The 18,920-nt window shown below is 28.9% G+C and overlaps 1 protein-coding gene across 1 annotated transcript; it reads right to left on the bottom strand.

Moving 5' to 3' along the window:
* Positions 1–8,846: 8,846 nt before the first annotated feature.
* On the bottom strand, positions 8,847–17,027 carry LOC100160265 (asparagine synthetase [glutamine-hydrolyzing]). The gene is made up of 10 exons (XM_008189118.3): positions 16,729–17,027; positions 16,533–16,658; positions 15,594–15,831; positions 13,724–13,897; positions 13,478–13,656; positions 13,235–13,412; positions 12,739–12,946; positions 12,424–12,597; positions 10,322–10,465; positions 8,847–9,300 (listed from the first exon to the last, which is right to left on the bottom strand). The coding sequence occupies exons 1-10, from the start codon at positions 16,852–16,854 to the stop codon at positions 9,177–9,179; spliced, it is 1,671 nt and encodes a 556-aa protein (XP_008187340.1). The 5' UTR covers positions 16,855–17,027; the 3' UTR covers positions 8,847–9,176.
* Positions 17,028–18,920: the final 1,893 nt, after the last annotated feature.

The raw sequence follows: 18,920 nt of genomic DNA, 5'->3' as shown, positions 1-18,920 counted from the left end.
CCTTTACCCTAATTTAACCCTAAATAAATCGACTTCGACTTTAAATCGAAATCATTAACAAGTCGAAAAAATGTGTTTTCCCTTGAATCTCGACTTATCGAGGTTCCACTGTATATGATAACAATTTCGTCAGAAAAGTATGATATGGAACTATTAATAGGAGGATAGTTGTTGTCGATAGTTATTTCGCTTCACTGTGATGGTGCCAATATGCCCCGAGTCCCCGGTTTCAAATTTTGAGATCTGCAGTGCATGACTGTATTCATGAATATAATATATTAAATATCTATTGTTTTTTATATTATATTTTATATATTATACATAGTGTATACGTTTAAAAGTGTTCAACGATAAAGTTTACACGAAATATTTCAAACACATGACCCTGAATTTCATTTGGAGTTTTTTTTACTGTATAAAGGAATTAATATTACGTTTATTTTTTAAAAATTAGATTATATATAATACCTATACTTAATATTATAAAGCTGAAGAATTTGTTTGTTTGAACGCCCTGATCTCAGGAGCTACTGGTTTGAATTTAAAAATTGTTTTTGTAATGGATGGTCCATTTATCGAGGGAAGCTATAAGCTATATTATAAGATCATGCGACGACCAATTGGAACGGAGCATCAATGATAAAACTTTACTAATCTATACTTGATATTATAAAGCTGAAGAGTTTGTTTGGTTGAACGCGCCAATCAGTAATCTCAGGAACTGGTTCGAACAAGCATGCGTCAAATCGAATTTTCGCACATTGCCTATCAAGGTGGCAGAGTTGCATTTATAATAGACGCTCTATACTTAAACGAGTTGGTGTTTTACGTGACTGTTCGAACGTATTGCTACTTACCGAATTCTCATCACTCCGTGTACCTATCCATTAAGTTTACCTACTTCATATTATTATTATTATTAGGTAAATAGTATATACCTACTTGAGTTTCGACACAAATAACAATACGAGTATACCTAACCTATTATATATTTTTATGTAGATAATATATAACCATATATAGGTACTATGGAGAATATTACCTAACCTAGTAGGTGCCTACTTGTACAATTAAACTTAGTTTAACTATACCTATTTCCGATAAAATCCAATTTTAACTTGGGAGAGTCAACATAGTGAGTACAATGCAGTCCCCCAACGCAGTTACCCAACGGATACTATGTCTTATCGACTCCTGAGTCCAGACTTTTGTTTGAAATTTAGTAGTATTTTAATAACTAATTGTAACCGAGTAACGAGTATACGTCAAACAAACCTACCCAAGTACGGTTTGGTTGTTTGGTGTATCTATATTGTAATTGTATGTAGGTATATATACAGCGATATACATAATATATTATAATGTATAATACGGTTTGGACAAATAATAATTATTATTGTACGTCATGTCATTAAATTCGGTGGTGCTTCACCCGATCTGTGGTGTAGATAAGACGAAACTGTCTCTAATTTTTATTTTTTATGGCGGGAACACGCGCTCTTTTTTATTTATATATTATGTTTAATTCATGTGCTTAATTATGATAATATCGGTGCGGCGGGGGCGGCAGCTGCCGTCTTTATAATACGCATGTATAGGCGTACGCCGCGCGCGTGCCCCCGAGGTAGAAACCGGTTCGGCCGTCGCATTTGTATTTTGCGGTATATAAATTAAATGTTTTAACTGAAATGTTACGGGGATCCTGTAACGATAAAAAATAGAAAACACGATCCAGTACCCAGAGAACCCGGTGGAAAATAACGGCCGCGTATTTATTGCATTTTTTTAAACTCGCAGCAAGGATGATATTATTATGATAGACGTAGATACTATGGACTACCTATAATATATAGTTATAAGTGTTATAACTTATAAGACGTATTATATAACCTATAGGGTTGTATCAGGGACACATTTACTTATTTTTAGGTGCAATACAAACGACTAATTTTGCAAAATAATATAGATATATATCATACATCGTATATTCGTATACCTACCTATATACATTAAAATTTTGATTATTATCAAAAATAAAAAATAAAAACTAAAAATCTCCATTTTTTTAGAAATCTTAGCAACAAATTTGTTAAAAATAACATTTTTTGGAAATGTTTTAATAAAGTGTTAACTGTATACAGAATCACATAGGTGATTGGCACATGGTCTAATGATAATTATAATTTATATGACATAATCGCACAAATAGGTGATAGTGTGGTGCGATATTTGCTGAGTGAAAAATCAAAAATGTAATACATTTTCGTAGAACGTATAAGTGTATAACATATTATGTGAGAAGCGGCTACCGTCTACGTTATGTGTCAATAAATAATAATATGACTTTATGTGCATAAGTATAATATAGTTTTTGATAAAAATTGCGAATATGATTATATACGTATAGGTATACGTACCTACTATATACTATAAAATAATTCATATTTGCATTTTTCACATAAGGTACGCTACTCACCTACCGGTCACCGACTATAAAAGTGCGGAACTGCCAGAAAGTGGAAAATGCAACTTATAATAATATATATAATTATATAAATATACTAAATATATATACATAATCCCACACAGCATTTGGGAAATGATAATATTTTGTGAATAACAAATAATGAATATTTGATTAATAATATTTTATGATAACAAAATATATTGTACTATATAATTGCATAAAAACGTTGATTTAATATTTTTACGGAGTTTCCATAAAAAATTTTTTGAAAATATATGTTTAAAATATTTTGTAAATGTTTTTTATAAAATATTTTCAAAAATATGAGTTTCTTGTCCAAAGAATATAACTAAAATATTTCCCAATTATTTACTTTTTAAAATATTTGTATGCTGTGTGGGATACATTATTTATTACTTGATACTTGATATTGATTTGAATTAAACAATCAATATAGGCGTAAGTAATTTCTTGAATTTATTCAATATAAAAATTATAGTTTTGAATAATAATTATTGTGACCAACTAAAATATTATCGCTAAAATATAGCTTAATCTGGAATTTACTTTATATCACTAAATTTCGCTTAATCCGGACAAAAACCTATCTGCCATCTGTGTCCGGAATTGATTGTATTCTATACCTATAATATAATATTTAGATGGGGATCTCATATATAAACGTGCATTACATTATGTCATTATGTAGGTTATAAGTTGTATTCTGCATTATAACAGAATTTTTTTTATCATTCAATTAAATGCCTTCAACGCACTAACCATACCTATTTAATTTTCAACATATCGTCTGTTGACTGTCAACGTCAATGACGTATTATATTATAGGTATATCATATTGTTCGCAAGACCCAATCGTAAATATAGTGAGGCGTAGCAAATAGGTATAATATACACACATATATTTATAATTTTAAGGGCGTATACAGTACCCATACTTAATGCGCGAATAGTTGACTTGTTATTTATGTGGTATTATTATTATTATTATTTGTACGCACGAGTGGATTCAGAAAGGGATGTTAACGTTATAATTGCCATATGGCCAGACAAAATATACAGCTATGTATAATAATATGTATGTATCGGTAATATACATGCTTATTAAATAATAATACATTAACCACCATACAGTTCATCTCCGTATAGGAGTCGAGTACCTATATATTTCACAAAAAAGTAATACAATCATCCTATTATATCGTTACGTTTATTGGACTAGTTATAATATCCAATTTCAACACGTCATCGTCCAACTGACACAGCAGTGAAATCAATTATTTATCGAACTCGTAAAATATGTCTACCCCCCGACACATTAAATACCTACTATATAGGTAGTCTAAAATAATTTAGAATGTAGCCCTAAATAGGTAGATATTATAAGTAATTTATAATAACCCTAAGTACGTAGCCCGCATCCCCAAATACCAAGGTACCTATAATAGGTAAGTAGGTATGTTGTATAATATAATATACTTGGTATGTATCATGTATGCACTTTAAAAGATTTAATAGGCTCTAATAACTTGGCAATAGATAATATAATATTTTTATAATAATGTAAAGTATAACAATATTATACTGAAATGTAAAATACACTGTGTGATTTTAATGTTATGATGCAATACACATTCTACAAGCATTATCTTGCAGCCTATAGGTCAATTTATTAGCGTTACTAAATCGTTTGAAGTAGATACTTGACGCAAACTCAGTGGGGATATTTTAGATTTATTCAACGGGATTAGTTTTTTAGTTGATAAACATTAATGTCAATATATACCTAAGTAGTAACCGTAAATTTTGATGTATTTTGTAAAAATCAAAACTTTTAACTTTTAACGCCTATTAAATTATATTATAGTTATTTATTGTTGATATTGTTTAACTGTGTTAAAATAATAGTACAAAAAGCCACAGTATTTGGTGATGGATATCTTATAACTATGCGTTTTTGACCAACTTAAAATACGAACAATGAACCAGTACAGTCGTACAGACCTTGCTACGAGAAACCTCTCAAAGTTGAAGATTGGATGATTTTCAAATTTCTATTCCCCTAAAATGTGCAGAACACAATGAGCGGAAAAAAAAATATTAAAAAACCTCAGAATTCTAAAACCAATACGTCATTCAATATTCATCACTCCGTTCAGAATCTGAAAGGTAATATGAAATAAAATTTACAGGAACAATACAAATGATCACAAACAGGTGATAGGTGGAAAAAAAGCCCAGAAATATAAATATAAATGTGAACACATGTATACTCTACTCCTAATTAATAATTACCATGTACCTACCTATAGGCTATAATAAAATATAATAATATATTATATATTATAAAAAAATAATAGTTAATTGTTAATTGTATAAAATATAGATTGTAAATCTAACAAAAATATAAATATGAACACAGTATGATATATTGTGATTTGTGTTATAAGTTATAAGTAAAAAAACATACGTCTTAGGTATATAGGTACATATACTACTATAACAGATAATAATCATAAATAATAATAACTAGTAAAATATAATTGTTAATTGTATAAGAGGCCAATATAGGTAATTTTATAAAAGAAAATCTTAAAATTTCAAATATAAATAATTATGTCTAAATATGACTTATAGGTACTTAACTATTAATCATATATAACTATTGAAAAATTTAAATGTACCTATAATACAGAATATTATATAATGACGTATACATAATATTGTGTTCATATTTATATTTTTATTTGATTTACAATCTATATTTTATACAACTAACAATTATTATTTATATATTACCTATTATATTTTGTTATAGGTATATGTATATGGTAATTACTAATCAGGTCATTGGGTGTAGAGTAGGTATACATGTATTCACATTTATATTTACATTCCTGGGCTTTTTTTCGCGATTCCATATAGGTATGGAATTTTTATTTTTAATGTCACGTCATAACATAATTTCACAATTTCGCGAATGATTCGAAGAATGTGATATAGGTAATTGATAATGGTTATGAATTATGATAAAAATCAAATAACAATATTATTTTTACATAGGTTCATTATAATAAAATACAAATTGCATACGACAATGCAATCTAGCGGCCAGAGTTAACGACAGTCGCAGTCGGCTCTAAACGTCATCTAAAGATAAAGACGTACTTCACGGACTGGTTGAAAAGTCAAACCGACTGCGGTAGATGACGCTGCGTTGATCGAATTAAGAATAATGTTGTCATAAATTTTCACAGGCCCAGGACAAAAATTATCATAAGGGAATAGGGATTCAGGAGGGCTAGAAAATTAGATACCTCGGGCTAATATTAAGACCAAGTCAAGTTAATGTTAGTCTGTTTTGGTCAGTAAAGCTGCCAACTTCACGCACGTTTCCAAAACCGCAAAGTTTATTTATTATTTTATGTAGTAGGGAATTCAGCCAGCACAGGACAGGGTATGATTTGGCTCGCTATTAACGAGTTCTGTCCAGACAAAAAAAGGGACTCACGCATTGGCGGAAATCCAAAAACCCGCAAAAAGTCCGTCAAACCCTCTCATTTTTTTAATTATGTGGGATCGAAGCCCCCCACTCACATTGATGTTAATAATGTTAGCCCGCTGAAATTGTAATGGATTTCCGCCTATGGGCTCACGAGTTGTGTCTTAAAGGGATGAAGAAAAGTTAATTTTTAAAAAGGTGGTCAAGTGGGTGTCGCTCTGGTGTATAGTGCAGTGTTTCTCAACCTTTTTAATGTGGCAACCCCCTTTTTGAATTTCAATTTTTAGCGACCCCCAATGTCCGTAAAGTGTAAACAGCTCAAAACAAGTCAAAATATTTTGAAAATATTATCAATTACCTATATGAAATGATAAAATAAATATTACGGTAAAAATTTCAAATACCTATAGTTATTCGTTTTTGAATTATAACAAAATAAGAAAATCACTATATACATGAAAAATCAAGTGAATATCCAATGTTATAATAACTGAAAACGGTCATAAAAATGTAATTTGATTTCCCGGTAAATATTTTTTATTTGATAAACGTAGACAAAAGAATCTTGTATTAAATTTTTAATTCTATACATTTTTAATTTTATACATTTTTAACTAAAAATAATTATTATGTTTTAAATTTGATATATTTTGTCAAAAGTCGAACTTTAAATGCTTTTAAAAAAAAATTGTGCCTATGTATTTTTAATATTTTTCAATTGCTGTTGAAACAATATATCAAGAGCCTTGCATTCAATTTTCATGCTTTTTTACCCAACAAAAAATTTTTTATTGATATTTATAGAAAAAAAAACTAAAAAAATTGAAAACTGACAATGTCCGTAAATAGCTCAAAAAGAGTCAAAATATTTTCAAAATTTTATGGTGTATAAAAAATGAAAATATAAAAATTCAGTGAAATTTTCATGTATCTACAGTTATTCGTTTTTGAATTACAAAAAACGAAATAACAAAATCTGCTACGTGAGAAATGGAGTGAATATCCAATCTTGTAAAAATATGAAATTCAAATGCTCATAAAAATTTAATTTGATTTGCTTTAAGACATTTTTTTTTTGATAAAGATAGACAAACTTATGAATGATCTTGTATAATTATTTTTGTGTTCCAATCAGAATCTAAAATACTAAATGTACTTATTAGTTATTACCTATATACATTATTTTATTTGAAAATATTTTTATAATTTATGCTGAAGTGCAAAAAATTAAATTAACGAATTAATGCGATAACTATCGACTAACGATAAAGAATTAAATACAATATAATATTGCTCGTCAAAATAAATTGAATTGTAAAATTTTCATATGCCTAACAATTAACAGTAAAAAATGTGGGTCTCATTTGAAAAAAAGAAGTGTGTATCGCTCAGGAAAACTTCTTAAATGGTATAGAAATCTATACAATTTAAAATAATAATATGGTCTATGAGCATATTTAAAATTATAATTTGAATAAATTTATTATTAAAGAAAAAAATGAGGGCGAGCATGCTGGTAAATCCCTCTGTATATTCTCGTATTTAATTAACAGCTCAATTTGAATTAAAATGTATTCCGGAAATAATAAGCATATAAAATCTCGTATCCAAGGAAATGGTGAGCTAATATTTAACTATAATTTATTTGTCTTTAATCTCGAGTAATTGTCTTTGTAACGAATCAATTATTATTCAATATAATTTTCATACTACGATGTCTTCAATTACAATAAATACAATATACTCGGACAAGGGATGTGCGGGCTCCTGTTACGCGGCAAGTCTAGGCCGTACTTTTCGATATCAAATATATCGTTAATGACATCTGAAAATGCTGAAACAAAAATTCAAGTGCCGTCCGCCACGACAGTCCTGACTAAGTCGAAATCCCTACCAGAAATCAATGTAGCGGTGCCGATAACTTATGTGGATCTGCAGGCTACGGATATTGCAATAAAGGACCAAGTGGTAACCTCTAAATTAAAATTAATATTTATTATAAATGAGCCATCTATTGAAGAGACGACGTATGTCCAAAAAAGGCATTAGGAGAAAACAATAAAAAAAACTATTCTCACGCAACCAGTGATAAATGGCAGTTTTGAAATTTCTGGTTTTACGTCGTTAGGTACATGATTTTCCGCGGTGTTAATGCGCGGCTAAATACATATGTGCACACTGGACTTATATTTACTCTCAAATACACGTAGTAGTCATCCACAATTTAAGTGTAGCTGTGTAGGTACTACTGTACTAGGTACCTTTAGACTTTAATATACATATAGGTTGTAGTAGTTATACTACATATACTTGTGTAGTTTATCTTTTATAAAGATTTTAAAGTGATAGCCGACCATCTTAAAATTAAATATGTTCTATAAACATTTTTACACTATATCCATATATTATCCATATATTTTGTGACTTATGTCATTTCTCAAATAGGTACCAAATATCTATGACGAAACAATGATTATTCTTGTTGAAATATATGTTTACAGTATAGTACTTACTACTTACCTTGTAATGTCTATTAGTCTAAATAGACTAATTTATTGACTCAATAGTACATACCTGTATTAAATTTTTTTCATCTGGACATAACTCATGTGTATCTCACAAAATGATCCAGTCACAACTCGTGTAGGTAAGTAGTTAACTGAAAATAGCAATTCCTAGTTTGGGACACAGTGAGTTTGGAGATTTTTGACTCACTCGAAAGTCTGAACACAATTTAATGTGACTAATCATCCTAAATGAACGATCATACAATTTTCAAAATTCTTGAGGCTAGAATAGTTTCTTAAAATATGAGACAAAATATATTACAACAATAAATTGTTCATAATAAAACAAGGGTTTTTACTTTTTGTACTATATTTTTTTATTATACTAATTAAACGGTTATAAATTATAATAAACACAAATTATAATCCGTTTGACGTTTTCAATATCGTATAAAGTATAAGCAATACTTATTAAATAATTAGGTACTACAATTAAACTTTTTAACACCATTCAGTAGTTTGAAATTGCAATATAAAAATAATTTACTAAAGAAAAATACTAATGGATTTAATATAATTATATAAATACCTACGAAACAAAAACATTTTTGTTTTGAATTAAAGTTTAAAATAATACAGTATATTATACTAAAGCTTAACATTAAATTTAAAAAAATGCTCATTATTTGGCTGCATAATGTTGAATAAATCTTGCAGATGGATCTTTTACTTGTGTCCACATCGGCATCCAAAAGTAAGGCATGAATTTAGAAGATAGTCCTCCGTAGTATTTTTCGAACATATCCCTATAAATCAGACATTAAATTTAAGCATTGGTTATTCATTATAAACAATCCAAAGGGTAAAAGTGCAGAATGCAGATAGTTTACAATTTAAAATTAACTAAATTAACATGATTTCGAATCATAGGCACAATTTCAACTTTTGACTTGGGGGGGGCTGAATATATTAAAGGAAAGCAGACCATTGCAATATAGCATTTTAAAACTGTATGTCCTATATGTTTTGGGGGGCTACAGCTAAGTTTGGTGGCTTATCTCTCCAAGCCCCCCCCCCCCCAATTTGCGTCTATGTTTCGAATGTACCTACGTTGTACATTAATTATATAATGCAAACATGCAGTAGGTATATTAATATCATATTATTTTATTAGGTACCTACTAATATAAGAACATAAATTCAATATGACGTAATAACTAATAAGGAATAAGGACCATTACAAAAATCAAAGTTTTTAACTTTGATGCAGGAATTTCCTTGGTCAATTTGTTTTATCATATTTATGTAACTAGTAATGAAGAATTAATTCAATTTGAACATAATATGTATAGCTTCAAAATTGCAATATAATAACATTTTTAAACATGTAATTTGGCTATGATAAAATGAGCACCTTTCAAATGTGAATTACATGCCTACATAATATACGTATTTTATTTATATAATTATACTATCGGAGGACGGAGTGGCCGAGCCGACTAAACCGTCGGTTCGAACTCGGCTACGGGTGGCATTTTTCTTCGGGCAGTCACGGTGTCCGAAGAGAGAGGCCGCCATCTCCCACCCGGGCATGGCAGATACCTACGGGTGCCCACTTCAAAATTCTGCAAAAGCAAACACACATGTGTTCAAAACCTACAGTACCCTCCCCCCACAGTTCAAAAGGCTAATGACCTCAGTCTTCGAAGCCTCGACACAAAAAAAAAATTATATTATGTTTTAAATGGTACAATATATTATATAGAGTGTAAACCATAGTATATATTTTGTACACATGAATATAATACATATATTATTGGTACATACCTATAGTACAGTGACTCTTTTGAATTCGGAGGACAATGTTGGTATTTTATTGCTGCTTGTTTTAAATCTTCATCCGTGTATTTAGGGTCAATCCATTCTTGGATAATATTGAACAATGATTTTTTGATTGTTGTAACTCCATCACTGTAACCATATATTTTAAGTTCATTAATTATTTTAACGGGAATAAAAGAAAAACTTGTTTCCGTTAAATTTAAGTTATACCGGAAGATTCTTTTATCATTGAACACTCGTCACACATTATATAAAAAAGTATAAATATATGTCTTTGAAAAATAATATTTTCATGGTTTCTAGTTGTAATTTAATACGTTTAGTAAATATTATGTTTTAAAATTTAAATGCACGTGTTATAAATATCTTTGATTTACTAAGTAATTAAACGTGAATTAAATCCATGGATTTTTAAATTTAAATACACGTGAACAAAATATACGTGATCACGTGTATCTTTATTCACGTTTAAATTTTAGAGCTTTAGTTCAGAGTGAAAGAGAGAGAGAGAGTTATGAGTATTTAAATTTTAAAGTTTAGAATCTTTAGATGCATGGAGTTGAATGGTACGCGGTCACCCCGCAAAATGTTGGTACACTACTTCGCTCATCAAAACTTTAAATAGGTACTTATAACTCATCAACTAGTAAAACTATTAATCCTAAATTCGAATCTTAGAAGATAGGTACTTTGCTGTATGTGGTGATTCAAAAAATTTAAAACTTTTATACTTGCAACAAGTTGCAATCTATGTAAAAAATTTTTTTAAAAACATAAATACTTTTTGAATAATGAGTGTCAAGGTTAAATAAATCACCAGTATAACTAGGTCATCTATATAGAAAAAATCGTGTTACTTTTTATGGAATAAAAATCGTATACCTATGTATATAGGCACAGGGTATATATTTTTAAGTCCGGAACAATATGAGCAGGAGTAACAGAGTAAAAATATTATTTTGTAATGCCTTGAGTTCAACTTTAAATACCATATTGAAGAATAAATATTATTTTACCCTCAATTTATTATGCATGAAGCGACGTGGATATATAAGGTAAATAGTAAAAAATGTACTTTAATTAAGTGTAAAGGTAGCCAGGTTGGCTTGGTAGTCTGCAGGTAGGTATAATACCTATTGATTTATTTTACTATAGTGCTGTATAATATATAATATCAAGTATAATAAACACGCTCATTTGATGGTAAATTATCTATATATTATATTGTTTAAATATTGATGGTCAATGAATATCGATTACGTAGTAACTATATAGTGTTGTGCTACTATGATATATAGGCACATTTTTTATAATATTTATAGGTATAGTAGACCGTAATCTATATGGCTGGCTTAAACGAACATTGTAAAAAACTTAAAGAAAAAAATCAATGACTTAATGCCCGTAACCGGGCGTGACCTATAGGCTTACACTACCTAATACCTATTTATAATATCGAATCATCGAATTAAAATAATGTAGTATTTAACATAATATATATCAGTGGTGAATTTGAAGTGATGACGGATAAATCCCCATCACCCTCTTGAGAGTTATTTCTTGTCTATGTATTTATAATTGTATCTATCTATAGTAATATAATTCTAAAAATAGCATTAAATAAAATATTTATATAACCATTAGGAAACCGTGTTATAGGTACAATTGGGCCTATACGGCTATACCTAATGGCCATTACTCAGACAATGATTGATACTGACGATCCACATCTAGACATTTTGAACAGGAATAGTGCCACCGCCACCCCCGGGTCTGTTATGCAATTTGATAAAAAATTTTATGACATCTTCATATTTCTTTTCAAATGACTTTATATGTAATTTATACAATCTAACCGAATTTATTTTACTTACCAACACTTGATAAGCGTAGTATTTTTTTAAACGTAGATACCTATATTTTTCAATCAATTCTAACCTATTGACTAAATAGGACGGGCAGTCTGACAGAGTGGTAGACTGCATTCGAATTGCATGCCGTATCTCTTAGAGTGTCTGTTGTTTCGACTTGAAAAAAACTACATCCTACAAAGTATGTATTATAAATTAGGTAATATTATATTATACCTGAACGCTTCTTTGTGCCTCCACAACACTTCGTTCGGCAATAGACCTGTGCCGTCAAACGCCGAACGGAGGAGGTGTTTTTCAATTTGGTTTTGCGGTTGTCTCATCGTCTTGGGGAGGCTCAGGAAATACTGAGTAAAACGCAAATCTAAGAAAGGTACTCTCAATTCTAGTCTGAAAATCCCAATTGGCAGATGAGTCAGTGACGCTTTTGATATTTTTTTTTTAAAGGTATACATAACAGTTTACAGATAATTGATAACTACTTATAATAATAATATTATATGAAATATGTATCTAGCAAATATTACAAACCCGTGTGCGGCCGTTGTCCTGTCAGCGCGCAAACCGTCGTACATGAATATATCACCCAGCAACCTGAGACTCTCGTTGTGCGCGTGGTCTGGCGTGGGCGCGTCCCTAAAGTAAATATAACCTTGTGCCACCTCGTCGGCACCTTCACCACTGCACAGGACCACCGTGTCCGTATTTTGGCTTATGTACCGTGCCACCAAGTACATCCCTGTAAGAATCAGTTTTAAACATATTATATTGTGGTGTCGTGTAGCGTATACCGTCTTCTAAAGGTTATACATATCCATGGGTAAGCTATATAGGTCGGTGTGAACTATATGGATACAACGGCTCAAGAGTGGATTCAGAGGGGGGCTTATAACCCCTGTCGTCTAAGCCGAAAAATAGAAAGGTTTAACCAATTTTTGTTTTGACACCCTACCCTAATAACATTTTCTGGATCTTCGCCTGCAATGGGTGATTACTGATTACTGATTAATTATTATAATATTATTACCACACGATGCTCTGATTGTCGTGATGTCGGCAGTTTCCAACGTGTATATCACTTTGTCAAGTACGCTCAGCACATCTTCGGCGGTAAAGAGCACTTCGTGGTGTTCCGAACCTATATGTTTGGCCACTTGTCTCGCCGCCAATATATCTGGACTGTCCGCCATCCCGACCGAAAATGTCTATCCTCAACAAGTTATTATACATAATTTTTTTGTGTTTTAATTAAAATATTTTTATAATTTACCTGAATCGGGTACGGGAGACCTTTTTCTTTGGACAGCTTAACCAATATGGAAGCTATTAAACTAGAATCCAATCCTCCGGACAATAGGCAACCAATACGACGATTTGACATCATTCTTTTTTCAACAGCTTGTGTCAGTAAATTACGAATATTAGCATGGACAATTGCTTCAGTCAAGCCTGAAGTAGAATCTTATATATTAGCATCAAATCAAAATAGTCAATAAAAAATATTTTTTAAACGTGCCTTCTTCCAAAGGTACTGGCGTCAAAATAGGTTCCTCGATTTTAAAAAACCGATTCATTGAGATCAACTCCAGTTTTCCGCCAGGCAAAATATAATACTCGGCCATGTGACCTGGAGGGAAAGGCTTCATTTCCCATTCGGTAAGGCCAAGTTCATCGACCAAACATGTCAAACCTGCGTATAAGTATTGCATTTTTATTGTAATGTTATATTAAATATTATAATGCTAGGTTGCATGAACAATCACTAAATATATAATGCATCAATAGTGAGCTCATGTAATCTTTTCAACATGATTTAGTGGCTCTTGATTGGTCAATTAAATTTTAGTGAACCATTAAATTAATACATTTTTTATGCAACCCAGTATAAGTATACTGAAAAATGTATACTTTTCCGTTATTTAAATCAAATGTTACTAACAAATCAATTAATTATCCAAACGCATAAAAACTAATTTAAATGTTATGAAAAATTGTGAAATGCAGAGAAATGGGATTGGAATTTTGTAATTACCTACTAATTTTAATCATACAATATTAGTCATCTGAAGTGTACTTTGCGAAACTTTCTTAACTAAAATGTAATGATAAGAAGAGAGCAGAGATAAACATATAGTTAAATAGTTTAGTGATAATACATATAAGGTATATAATTATACGTTATTCATATCACCTTATTTCTTATATAATAATTAATAAACTAATCATGAACAGCGTATCTATGTGTAGGTGTTATACTGTTATATACAATAATACATAATATATAAGTAAAAAATAAGTGAAAAAAATTTAAGAAAATGTCCTTTTAAAAATTTATTTTATATTTTAAATTATTTTATTTCGCAAAACATTTTATAATTTTATTTATTGTTAAAATTTAGTTTTTTTTAGCAATATTTTTGTATGTACTTAAAACCTTAACACTACAATATCTTAAATGTAATGTAGTAAAATTGTGGTTTATTAATTATTAATATTTAAACAAAGTAAACTATTATGATTGGTGATAATTAATTACAATTATTAAAGAAAGAATAAATTAATAGGAAAATGGATGAGATAAATAAGATTTACTGACCTTTGAGTGTTATAGGTTATAGCTTATTATTAGCATAGCGATTTCACTTTGAAAAAATTAACTTTCAAGAATGATTTTCAATAACTAGGTGAGTCTCATTAAAAAAAACGTTTGATAAAGTTCACATAATAACTTTATATAGATGTACCTATTACTTTACAACAGAATTATATTAATTTTTATTTCGACATAAAAAAGTGATGAAATAACGATCTGGATTGAAAATCTTTACCGATATTACTAATTGTATTTATAACGTTATTCTTAAACTTTAAAATAAGTGTGTGGATATACACCTTTGAGTAGGCACTAATTAAATAATTTTAAGTGTTTTTATCGGATATATAGAGTTAGTCTTAAGTATTCTAATAATCAGTATTTTATATCATTAATAGTTAAATCTACATACACAATATTATCTGTATATCTGTAATTTCATATTTTTTTTTATATTCTTTAGTATTCCAATTTATGAAATATTTCAAATTAAATTAAAATAGCTATTAGGTGACTACCTAATAAATTAGGTAAAATTAGTCTAATAAATTCTTTTTAAGTATACCTACATAATATATTTTTATAATTTATGCATTTGTTCATCACTATAAAAATCATACTTTAAAAAATTGTTAATCGACAACCTTTTTTTACACATATTATAAGTTATAACAAACCAACAAAATAAATAAAATTCTTCATATAATATGTGTGCTTAAATTTCAAAATTTAAATACCAAACAGCGCAGGACGATTTTTAAATATTTAAATAAACTAAATCAATGACGGTTACCTTTTGCTTCAGAAGATATTCCCAAAATGCCATTGCTGGATGCTAAGTAAAATAATGGCCTTACACCGTATGGATCTCTTGCAACGAATACTTTTTTCTTTAGAGAATCAATCAAACAGAACGCATACTCTGCATCTAATTGTTTTAATGTTTCATCAATACCGAAACTTCCATAAAGTTGTAGCACACTCTCTACATCACACTGAGTTTCGTAATTGAAACCGTGTTTTTCTCCAAGCTATTAACATTATACAATTTACAGGTAAATAAAATAATGTATTATGTAAAAAATATATTGTAATTTATATGACAAAAGCCGGAAGTTCAAACACTTAAACTATAATACCAATACTTATAATAGTTATAGTTATTTAGTATATACAATTTTTAAATGTCGAAAATGGTGAAAAAAGTGTTTCGGCTAATATAATAATATTGTAATAAAATAATAAAAATTTGTGTCAGCTATTAATTTTTACTAGTTTAGGTGTTTTTTTTTATTATTGACCTTTGTAAACTTAAGGAGATTTATAATAGGTATACAAATATAAATAACTTAACTAAATATTAGCTTGGACTTTGTTTTAGTTAAATTATAACGGTATAATTATAGGCATACAGTTAAACAACCAAGTAAATAGGTAGGTACCGATATTTAACGACAGTTTTAATATTTTACAATTTATTAACACTAATTTTTTAATTGAACAAAATACAAAAAAAATGTATTGACCACTTTTACTCACTTAAAAATTCAAATAATAAAATAAACAGGTACTCGTAACATAAACATTTTAAAAATTAAAAATTAAATATTGGTATATTGTATATGTAATATACTATAAAAGTAACACAAATAAAATTAAAATTTTGCATGCTCAAGTATATTATTTTTAAATATCTTCTAAATTATTAAATTATTTACTGGTACTTGTTTACCTGTTTCCAATTGAAAATTTCTCCGTTACAAATCATAGAAACAAATGGAAATTTGTGTAATTTCATTGGTTGCATTCCGTAAAGGCTGTCAATAATCGCGAGACGATGAAATCCAAGACAGACATTCTGAAAAATAAATTTTGAAAAATTGCAATAATATATTGTTTTAATATTTAAGTTTTTTTTTTGTTATTACTTTCACTTTCAAATCATATTCCAATCTCCATGCGTCTGGGCCTCTGTGTTGAATCTTTGAAAAAGTCTTGTCATATTTAGAAATTGAATGGACGTCGACACCAAAAAGTGCCCAAATTCCACACATGTTTAAACCTTTAATAAAATATGTAACACCAAGGAATTTATTTTTTGTTTTTTCTTCTCTTGCGAATGTTCCCTGCCAACTGAAACTCAGCGAGTGACTGCCGGATCGTCTTATATTTAGTTCACTCGCGCTCAGTCAGCGATAGATGTGAACGAAATCATGTGGCATTGACATTGAACACAACTCTGAACAAAACGCACACTATTTTTTTAATTGGCTCTTTTATTTTACAACAGTTTAGATATCCAACACTTTTTTTAACATACATATCCAATCAATATAATATTATGTAAATAATATAGTAATTAATTATTATATACACATAATATATTATGTTATTAACATTTAAATAACACATTTTTTTATTCCTATTCCTATCATAGTTGTTTGTTTTTTATTTAATTTTTTTTATAAACAACAAACATCTAAATTTGTACATAATATATAGGTATTCAATAAATGTTATATATACAATATACGTCATATATTTAACAATCATACATTTTTAATGTTTTGTATGCGAAAACAAAGTTGATGTCAATAACACAGAATAACACTTTATAATAATATACAAAACAAATATACTGTTGAATACTGCGTAGTGCGTGTAAATTATTTCTTGATGTTGACATTAAGTAAACAATAAAATTATACTAATATGACAGCCGACAGGACCCACGTACTAATGCAGTAATGCATGCTATTAAATTTATACCCCACTCAACAAAATACATTTTTCTTTTGATTTCTTTAAATTTCTGAATTTGAACTTAATAGTTACTTGATATACCTACGATCATTTTTATTGTAGATGCTCAGTAATTCAATATATATAGGTGCCTATTAATGTTAAACATTTTACTAATATTTACCTAGGTACTCATAATAATATACATAATATATAGGTATAAAATATGTATAATATACTATTTACTTAGTTATTGCCACAAAACAATTGATTAGAAAACATGGTCAACATGGTTTTATTCGCATAGTTTTTTTTATAAATATTAGTAAAGTTATTGATTTTATATTAAACGTGTTCCGTAATAAAAAAAATACTTTTGAGCGTGGTGGATTTATAAACAAGCGGAGGGAAGGGTAGATAGGTAGTTTTTTGGTACAAGGAAAAATGTAAAGAGTCCGCCAAATAAAAACAAATGTGCATATTATACATACATTCGATATGTTGTATTGAACTTAAAACTAAAATATTATTATAAGAGTATATAACAATAATGAATAATACAAATCATTTTCGGTTAAGATTTAAGAAGACGAGATATTAAAATTATACTTAGAGAAACCACTCTCAAAGACCACAGCTTACTAGACTACACGAGTAGGTAACTGAAAGAGTTACGAGTAACAATTGTAGTGATTTGAAGAAGGCAGGATTAAACGTTAGTTTATATAAATTATACTTTCCTAGGGAATAAAAAACACTAGACACTACAGACTAGTTCACTAGTGTATCACACAAATACACAATACTTTCCACTTTAGCCGTAGTATAGATGGCCGTGAAATTGGCATCCCGGCATTATCCGATCGATTCCAGAAATGTGCCAACGTTTTAAAATTAAATTCTAATAATTGCAATTGTCGTTTTAGAATTTGTAAATAGATTGTTTTTTTTAATGAAATTTATTGGACAACACTATATTGGGTCCACTTGGGGTGAAAAGGACTGTATTAATTTAGCAGAGAGACTAAAATTTGGAAAAAACGGTTGATGAATATACCTATAGCAGCAATAGTTACGACTTACAGCAATAAGACTTCATAGATTTCCTTCAACAGTATCTTGTTCGATTGTAAAATGATATTAGTTGGTGCAATCGGGAGATCAAAATTTAAAATTCCCAATAGTTTTATTAACTTATTACTAACTATTTACATATTAACTATTGAGTCACCAAGAATAACGATTTTAGTTGCCTACTTTGTTCTGATTCAAAAATATTATTATTACGGATACTTAAAATTTCTTAAGTATATATTATTATATAAAAATATTGAAATATGATTAATGATTATAATATTCAAATAATATTAAGGGGATT

The sequence above is a fragment of the Acyrthosiphon pisum genome, chromosome A1 (assembly GCF_005508785.2).
Source record: "Acyrthosiphon pisum isolate AL4f chromosome A1, pea_aphid_22Mar2018_4r6ur, whole genome shotgun sequence".
In the NCBI taxonomy this organism is placed as follows: Eukaryota; Metazoa; Arthropoda; class Insecta; order Hemiptera; family Aphididae; genus Acyrthosiphon; species Acyrthosiphon pisum.
The sequence above is the reverse complement of the archived record's forward strand: the minus strand, read 5'-3'. Positions and strand labels throughout refer to the sequence as shown.

Excerpts from the sequence above, each read along its gene's own strand:
- LOC100160265 (XM_008189118.3), bottom strand. The coding sequence starts at position 16,854 with ATGTGTGGAATTTGGGCACTTTTTGGTGTCGACGTCCATTCAATTTCT. Across the intron at positions 13,657-13,723 it reads GCCAGTACCTTTGGAAGAAG|GCTTGACTGAAGCAATTGTC; the intron begins GCACGTTTAAAA and ends ATTCTACTTCAG. Across the intron at positions 12,598-12,738 it reads AGGACAACGGCCGCACACGG|ACTAGAATTGAGAGTACCTT; the intron begins GTTTGTAATATT and ends TGGGATTTTCAG.